Source organism: Crocodylus porosus, unplaced genomic scaffold (assembly GCF_001723895.1).
Source record: "Crocodylus porosus isolate Cpor-Errol unplaced genomic scaffold, CroPor_comp1, whole genome shotgun sequence".
In the NCBI taxonomy this organism is placed as follows: domain Eukaryota; kingdom Metazoa; phylum Chordata; order Crocodylia; family Crocodylidae; genus Crocodylus; species Crocodylus porosus.
This window is the reverse complement of record NW_017728931.1, coordinates 65091263-65100475: the sequence shown is the minus strand read 5'-3', so window position 1 is coordinate 65100475 and position 9213 is coordinate 65091263. Positions and strand designations below refer to the sequence as shown.

General features: G+C 39.4%; 1 protein-coding gene across 5 annotated transcripts in view; it reads right to left on the bottom strand.

Annotated features, from left to right (window-relative positions):
- Positions 1-9213, bottom strand: part of ATP2B1 (ATPase plasma membrane Ca2+ transporting 1) — an 89967-nt gene that overhangs the window by 54326 nt on the left and 26428 nt on the right. For all 5 annotated transcript variants that reach the window (XM_019545254.1, XM_019545257.1, XM_019545256.1 and 2 more), the window contains exon 2: positions 876-1302. In XM_019545254.1, the coding sequence (XP_019400799.1) occupies positions 876-1080 (205 nt within the window). In that variant the 5' untranslated portion in view covers positions 1081-1302. The remainder of the gene's footprint in view (positions 1-875; positions 1303-9213) is intronic.

Genomic DNA, 9213 nt, shown 5'->3' with positions numbered 1-9213 from the left:
GCAAGACAATGGGCGATAAGAATTTTTTTTTTTTTTTTAGTTATGCAACTAGGCTACAAAAATAAATAAAGTTCCTACTCAAGACAGATCATGTTAATCTTGTGATATAAGCCTCATCAAGGTTCTACAAAACCTGCTTAAAACAGTTAAGTAGCAATGAAAAAAAAAAAAAAGATCTGAACTCATCACTTAAGTGACTAAATCACCATCACAAAAGCACACTAAATATATTTACTAGCTCAAGTCAGTAATAGACAATGTTCAAAAAAGCTACACAAATTTGAGGAGTTGCCAATAGCAAGTGGACTCTAAAAAGCTACATCTGTTAATTAAGAGTTTGATCTTTTGTTTTGAATCAATATACTCTTCAGTATGCATCAGATGAAAAGATCCTTTTTTAAAAGTGTAGACAACACACAATGCGTGCCTGTAAGCCAAAAAGCAACTAGATGGCAATAGAGAGACATTACTAGTAGGCATAGCATCAGAACAAAGTAGAGTACGTGATTTATACTGCATAAGACTGAACTTTAAGTTACGAAATCCTGGTTACTTCTCTAAAAGCAGAAGCATAGGTTTGCACTTTGAATAAGAACCTTCACCACATGGTGTTTGACAAAAAACTATTCTACAAGTGCGGAAACACCAAAAAACTTGACTACAGTATTCCTCCTAAAAGTTCTCAAAAGCTATGTTTTACAACATTTAATACAGAAACTGATGTAGTTAACTAACCTTACTATTCACTGGATGCTGGGCAGTAAGCCTGCCCTGAAAGCATTACAAACAACTAAATGAAATTACTTTAAATTACCTCTTTCCCATGTGGAAGAAATCAAATCTTTTGGACCAGTATACATCATAATGACACTTACCTTCATTTGGGGAAGTTTTCAATCTTGTACAGATACCATAAACATCTCCATAACATTCTTGGATTTTATGCAATGCATCTGTAGCTCGCAGTTCCATAAGGTCACGAAGCTCAGCAAGTGTGATTCCAAAGTCTCCATGATTAGCCTCTTTTACAGCATTTTTTACACCACTATATGCAATTGAGTTGTTAGCCATATCACCCATTATGTATTCAATCCTTAATGTGAGGAGACTGTTTCCAATAAGGAACAAAGTTTCTATTTGAAGTATTTCCAAATGGAAAAAAGGAAAATAATCCTTTAGATATAAAGACAGTCAGAGTAAATACATATCACCCGAAGAGAAGATCCTTTTCAGAGAGGTATCTTGAATGTTGTCCCATGGTGAGCTCCTTTTCTCTGGAGTTAAGGATACAAGGTGTACAATCTGGGAAAAGGAGAAAAATCAGCTATTTATTATTCCAATAACTTTAATCCATTTAAACTTTATTTAAAAAGTTTTAATATTAAAGTTACATATACAGGAAGGAAAAAGCATTGCTCAAGATCAGGTTTCATTCAGTGCATCTATATGTGCTATTAGTGCAATGCAATAAACTGTGGTGCAGTCTGAACTGGAGTCAACTGCTCCTAGGTGCAGTATCTACATGTGCACCTGGGACTGCAGAAGTTTGAGCTAGGGCAGGGCTGGCCACAGGCTTGGAGGAAGGAGAGAGGGTCAGCCCCAGGCCATTGTCAGAGGTACAAGAGTGCCCAACAGAGCAGAATTGTGTAGCTAGGCAGCAGGCAGAGGTCTGGCCCCCTAATGCCTCGGCTAGCTGTGCGCAAGTTATGCCCAGGTCAGTGTTTACAAGTATATTTAGGCACAGTTAAAATTTACACCGCCATAAAATAGTGCTGTGCTTATAATGCTGAAAATCAGTTTGCTGCAGTCTAATAGCACTATATGCGTAGGCTGTAACTTATTACTGCAGCAAAATTAGTCTACTGCCCAGTTCAGCACCTGTAGATGTATCCACAGATGCCACACATGTACACAGTTTTGATGCAATCCTTTAGATCAGGAGTCGCACTACAACCCAATACTTCTTAAAAGAGTCAAATCAGTAATGACTAGTAAACTGGGCAAGAAGTTATTAGCTCCTTCTTCAGCACTTAAAGCTTTGTGTACTCTTAGCCAGCAATTCTTATACCTTGGCCCTAATTAAAAGTAACAAATAAGGGTAGTAGAAAAATTAAGTCATAAACTCTTCCATTTTGTTTAGAGATAAAGCACTCAAATCTCACCTTTCCAGGACCTCAATATAAAAACACCAGAATGCAGACCAGCTAGAAGTGCAATGAAATATTAAAAGTTCTCATGGTACCCCTAAGACCACCATCTTTCACATAAGAGAAGTGTTCAAGTCTTAAAAATTTGAGGATTGGTCAATCATCAAAGAGGAAAACTTTTGCTTTAAATCTGAGAATAAGCCTCACTAGTGATAAATATGCATTCTTCTCTACCACATACAACCCCATGAATTTGTCCTTTCAACATTCAGTAATTTCCTTCAGGGCCACCAAAATTTTGCAAGATTAAAATGCAACTTGCTTAGAGGGTGGGTATGCAATACAACCCAGTGCTGTCCTTAAAGCACACTTCTGTCTCTGGTATAAGCAAGCTAGAGCTGAATCAAATCTACAAGACCATTTTCTAGCTCATAGGCACTGAATGAGTGTTTTCCCTTCTTTATGGTAGTCCAAGCACAAATTATATTTTATTTGTTCAATTAAAAAGTGGGTGCAATTATTTTACTTTAGTATGCCTGTACTGTTTTACTGTAGAAAACTTCTCCAAGGGAAAAAAAAATAAATAAAAATACTGCAGCCAAGCAACAACAATCTAGACACAAGGGAAAGCTTCAGTGTGTAGGCCCCTTACCTTACCTACCCCACCCCTTTCTGAAATAAAAGAACAGAACCACAACCATATCAAAAAAAAAAAAAAAAAAATTAAATCATGCATTCCAGAAGTCAGATTTACAAAAATCACTCCAGGCATTTCCTAATGCTCTGATATTTATAAAAATTAAAATTTTTAAAAAGGGTCTCTTGTATCAAAGTCAGGCCTTAAAATGTAGCTTAGGAGTCCAATTCAGCTCCCACCCACAACAGCAACTGACAAACAAACATTGCCCTAACATGACAGCAATCCGCCTTCTATTCAAACGGCTATACTCCCATTCATCATGTACTTCAGACAAATTTTTTTTTTTATATATATACACCCTATTTAAAACAAACAAACAAACACAAAAACAAAACTTGAAAGCTTCAAAAGTTTCTTTTGAAGTCAGGCAAGCACTAGCTTCCCATTTGTGGAGGGAAGAGTGAAATGGTGCAATTTGACCGAAGTAGCAGACATTGGAGTTTTCTACTAAAGTAGTAAAATGAAGTCCTGGGTCTACATGTACTCCTTATGGATTACAATGATCTACTCCCACCATTGTGTTTGTTTTGTTTTTTTAAAAAAAAACAAAGATAATTAAAGGGTCCTTTTTTTCTTTAGGAGGATTCAAGATGCTAAAGAACAGAACGGAAAACAAAACAGAGGCACATGATTTCCGCAGTCTGGAGTAGCATTCATGGCAGTGTTGAGAGTTCTCTCCTTACAAAGAACTAGAGTGATTAAAGACTTGCTATATTAAGAGAGATTCTAGTAACTTGTGGACACTATGATTAGCCATTAGGCCTGTGCAAAGCAGCAAGTATTTGCTTTGGATTAGTCTGATTTCGGAGGAACAATGATTCAAATCATTGTCCCAATTTCAAAATTGGCCGATTTGGAGATTCGGCCATAGACTAAAAAGGGGAAAAAACCCACTAAGATACCTATAACTGTCCTTTTTTTTTTTGTGCAAGATTCATATGAAAACAGCAGGGATGGTAGCCCCTTCTGAGGGCAGCTTTTTCCATGTATGGAAGATCACCCCATCCCCCTCCCTTCTCAGTTTGCTGCAAGCCTTCAGAACCTATTCAGAGCCTTCCGATTTGATCTGGACCTTTTAAACAGGTCTCCCGATTCAATTCAGATTCGGCCACCAAATCTCCAAAAGATTGGCTCCTGAAGTTTTGTACAACCTATTAGCCATATTAAAGCTACAGCTCCCCACTATGCCTGCCTATAAACCATCCCCTTTGCCTCCCAACCTACACCAGATATTAGAATAGGAGTCCGCATGCATATATTTTCACCGCACAGTTGGGTTGCTATGCAACAGCTGGTGACTGCCCATGTATGATCCTGGCATCCACACCATCAGAAAAGCAGCTAGACTAGGAAAAAAAAAAAAAAAAAAAGACATCTGTTACAATCAAGTGCTCTAATAAAATAGAAGACACCGATTATGAAATGCCCACAAGTACAGCATTTAAAAAATAAAAATAAAAATAAAAATAAAAAAAGAAAGGAGGTTTCAGCCTCTGTAGTCCCAATTCAGAACTGCAGAAAGATGCCAGATGTTTGTTTTACAAGTGCTGCTCTTACGGTTTAGACAAAGTTGTCCTCTTCTCCCCCCACCCCGCCAAAGCAGTGTTAATATGACATGGTAGCCTCTACCAAGTAGCCAGTTTATGTTCAGCATTGGTCTTCTCAATTATGCCTTTAGTGCAGAATTAGCCCTGGCTGGCCTACAGAGGCAAGATGCCTCCACTTTCAATAACTTGGTTCAGAGCTCTGCCCGTACAGGTGTGCTTTTTCTTTAGCTGATATCCCATAGTCTATGACGCATTAGGTCTTTCTGATGCATTAAAAATAGCCATCGTTAAATTTGTTGTTGCAGTCTGCTGTACGAGAATTAGTCTGTACGCACAATAAGTCTCAATAAGAAGCTACTTTCTGGCAACACAGGATTGGATTATCTCTATTCAAATGCTATGGTTAATGCTTTGATTCCAAGCAGACAAATGAGGCAACAGTGCTATGCAGAAAAAAAAGTTAAGCAAGATTACTGTTAAACTGGAATCTATATAAAAAGAGTAATGATTTAAAACAGGGGTTGGCACTCTTGCTAGTGTAGGCCACCTTCTATGACCTAGCTCTTGCTGTAGGTGACAAGCATCTGTCCCTTGGAGCAAACAGCAGCCTGTGCTTACCATCACTACTGATCCATCTCCTCTGCAGCAAGGGTAAGTTCAGATACTCAACAGCAGGTTCTGCAACAGAAGAGATGGGCAGCATGGTGTCAATCCATGCCAAAATCTCCTGTGCTCAGACAGAACCTCTGCAGGCTGGATCTGGCTCAGACTGTAGGTTGCCAGGCCCTGCTTTAGAAAGTACTTGTTTATAGAATAGTAAGCCAATTAAAAATTTGTATTTTGGACACTCAAAGGCACAGGTCTACAAAAAGGATAGGATAGTTTTACCTGTGTAAAGACTGGAACAGACCGCCATACAGGATCAGTACCATTTAGTCTAGTACATGAAATAGCTTAAACCAGATGTTACTGAGAACAGCCTAGGACTCCGAAGTAGGAGACTTGGCATAGCTTGTTCCCACATCAGACTAGGAGAAGAACCAAGCATTAAAAACTCCATTCTCTGACATTACACGCTTCCAGAAATTTAGACACTTAAATCCTGACTCTAATCCTTGCCAAGTTTAGCCACAATATCCTCCTATGGCAAGGGTGGATCTGGCCAGCAGCCGGCCTCCATTTCTCCAGCAGCCCTTGTCCATATGGCTCAGGCTGGTTTCCATGGAGACCCCAGCAGCCACACTGTGATAGCGCAGGGGTTTCCATGGAGACCAGCTTCAGCAGTGCTGGCAGGGTGGGGTGCTACTCTGGGGCAAGGCTTGGATCTTGCGGCACTGACAGTGTGGTTCAGAACCAGGGAAAAGCCATTATACACAGCCTGCACACCCCTACCTGGAGCACACAGGCCACAGATCATGGCTCTGCCTCAGCTCCAGACCACACCTGTCACTGCTGCAAGATGCCAGCCTGGCCCAAGAGTAGTTCCCCACCCTGCCACATGCCCTGCTAGAGCTGCTGGGCCCAGTCTCTATGGAAACTCCAGCCCTGCACTATCACAGTACAACTGCTGCTGCAGTCTCCATGGAAACTGGCCCCACCCATGCAGGCAGGGGCTGCTGTGAAATGGAGTCCACTGTGAGCCAGATTCAGCCCATGGCCTGCACTTTGCCCACCACTTTGCCCACCATCCTATAGGGGACCATCCCCTTCCCCCAAATCCTCAGCAAGATATAAAATGGGGCGCACAGCTGTTTTCTTGGGATATTCTACTATTACCATCCCCAAAGTTAAAACTTGGGAAGTCACCACTAAAAACCAGTTTTGCCTGTTAAGCTAGTATCTGCAGATTCGTTTGGAACTATGCTATGCATCTTAATACCACACATTGGTAAAAATATACCCTAACCCAAACTGAAGTAGAAATATTTTCATGTCAGTTGACTGAACCATGACTACCACTGTACAGCTAATTCTATATTTTTAGTTATTGTTAGCATTCCTGCTCTACTATTATAATTTAGCATACATTTCTAGATCTTGTTACTTTCAGAAACAACCTAAACCTTTGAAGATTCAGAGATGAGCAGTAATCATTGGGAAAATGAAGAGGAATCTCCAATGAGAAAGTGTCCTGTGGCAGTACCATGCACAAGTGAAGAAAGATTAATACAGGATTTAATCTTTGCTATCATCTGACTGACTTTTCAAACATGGAATGAAAGTATAAATAATGAATAGTTATACACCAAGATTGGTTTTTATAAAAGAGTTGACAATACTTTTTTTAAAAGCATCCCTTAATTCCAGTCAAAAACTTATGGCTATGGGTACTATATTAGTAAAACAACAAAGCAGATGTTAGAAATACCATAAATACTAGGAATGGTTATTAGACAGCATGGTAAAAGCCAAAAAGCCCAGAGTTAGTCATCTGTCACAGCCCAAGTTGCATGAATGTAAAAAAACACTACCTTTCACCTTAAAAGCCAAGGGTTCCAAGATAGTTATATAACCAAATTCCCTGAAGCCACTGTAATATTTCTGTTTTAAGAAAAGTAACAGGATATTCCTAAAGAGACAGGAAGGTACAATTCAAATTGCTTTTTCAAATTGAAGTATAGCACTCCAGACAGGATTCCCTAAAACAACAGCATTGAGGCCATTCCTTTATGCCTCCAGAGGGATTAGCTACTAGATACAATTGTGAAAAAGAGTAGGTCTACTTTGAAAGACGTCAGAATCTTCCTTTCCAGGCAAGTTTAACACTAGCCTTCAAATAGGAGTAAAAAACTATGATCTGTCCCACATTTGTCAAGTTTACAGCGCTATGCTGCTCTGATCAACTGTTTGATACAAAGTACACAATTTTGCAAGAGATGCAAGTAAATCAGTACTGTACACAGAAGTAGTTTATGATACAGCGCTACAATTATCCACCATAATGCTCTGATGACCAATCTTTCTTACCCCTCAAAGTATTTGCAGTGTGCTTAGAAAAGATCCACACACTTGATTACACATAACATTTGATTCAAAGCAACATGCCAGGCTCAATGTCAATATATACACCCCAAGGAAAAAGGACAAATTCCAGATAAGTTCACTGGATCACCTCATGCACCTTGAAATAAGGAAGGTCGAGCTCATTTTCCTTTGCAATTGTGAATTAAAAGTTAAGCGACTGAAATAGTTCAATTGCTTAGATTTTAAGCTTTGGCTGGTGCTCTGTGCAAATGCATTTGACCTTCAACTGCACATTATCAGCAGCACAAGCTTCAACATGGGGGAAAAGCTCCCAAAGTGATTATCTCAGGAAAGCCTCTGCTTAATCCAATTAATTCAGTGAAGACTGGACAAATCTACAAGCCAACAGGAATTGCTTCTAGACATCAATTCACTTGCCATCACCACTTGTTTTGAAGACTGCTTTGAATACTGAGCTCAACTCTGGTCCACACACCTCAGAAAAGATATAGAAGAACTAGAGAAGGGCAGCTAGGGTGATTAATGGTACTGAGGGGTTTCCATATGAGGAGAGACTAAAGAGAGATTAGGCCTAGTCAGTTAGAGGGATGCTAGCTACTGAAGACAACTACACATACCTTGTCTATTAGGTTAAAGGTTTCCCCGATAGGATCAGTTCTCAGGATGCTCGATATATTTGTTTCAGTGATTGTCTAAATACTTCCATAACTCACTCTGAGTAAGGGTTACTCTACTATATTAAAGAGGACACTGCTGTCGACTTGAAGGATATAATATGCTCTTTAGCATCCATAAATGTATAGTTAAAAAAAAAAATCCAGTGTAAAAAAGGCATGTATGGGGTGGAGTGATGGGAGACAGGGGTGGGGAATCTAGCAAGAGCAAAAGACTCCCCATTTTAAATTTTTTTAAAAAGGGTTAAGTTTATTATGGGTCCTCAAAAGCTCCTGGTGAGCATACAGCGGCATTTAAAAAGCCAGGAGACCATGCAAAGAGATTCATAAGTAATATGAAGCACATCTCAACTCAAGTCACCAACAATGTTTTGTTTTGGTAAAAATTTTGAAAAAAAAAATAAAATAAAATCCAATGCTGCAGCCTTATTTTAGGTACTGCTTCTGAGGGAGCTTGCTTAAGAGGAACCAGTGAAGAAGAGAAACTAAAAAAGTTATACAGACCAAGCATCTTAAAGTGGGAGTGAGCATCGCTCAGGCCCGAAAGAGGCTACTGAAAAATCAGCAGTTTATAAAACTGTTCTAATTAGAACATGGAAAAATTGGTACCAGAGTTGTTTTATGTATGCAGTTAAGTTGCATATTTTTCCAGTATTTTTGCCTGGAATGTAGGTCCCTGTAGTGCATCAAGAACTAGAAAGATGTATTTAAAGAGTTCTCATGCATTAGACAGAAGTCTGTTACCTAGCAAGTTGGAGAGGCCCAGACAATATGCTCAGGGTCTTCAGTTTATGCAAATTTTAAAAAGGGAATTTCTTCCATTATATTAGCAAAGTAAATATTCAGATGTAGTAGTATAAAGTTCCCCCTTCCTCACAAACAAGAGCACCCTTATTCATTAGCTCCTTGTTTAGCCAACCAACAAGATGTGCAGGAAAAGAAATCCCATTGGACTTCCCCCCCTCCCCCCCAATCTACCATAATGATAGCAAGAGCTTCAAATTATAGATATAAAAAAAAACACCACCAAAACCTGTCCCCCCCTCCCCACCCTAAGTAAGCCTCAGATAAAAGGAGAGTATTAAAAACACTGATGTTTTGTTTGCCATGTTCAATCCAGAAGCTCTACAGATGTGCAAGGTTTGGGGAAGAGGGAGAGA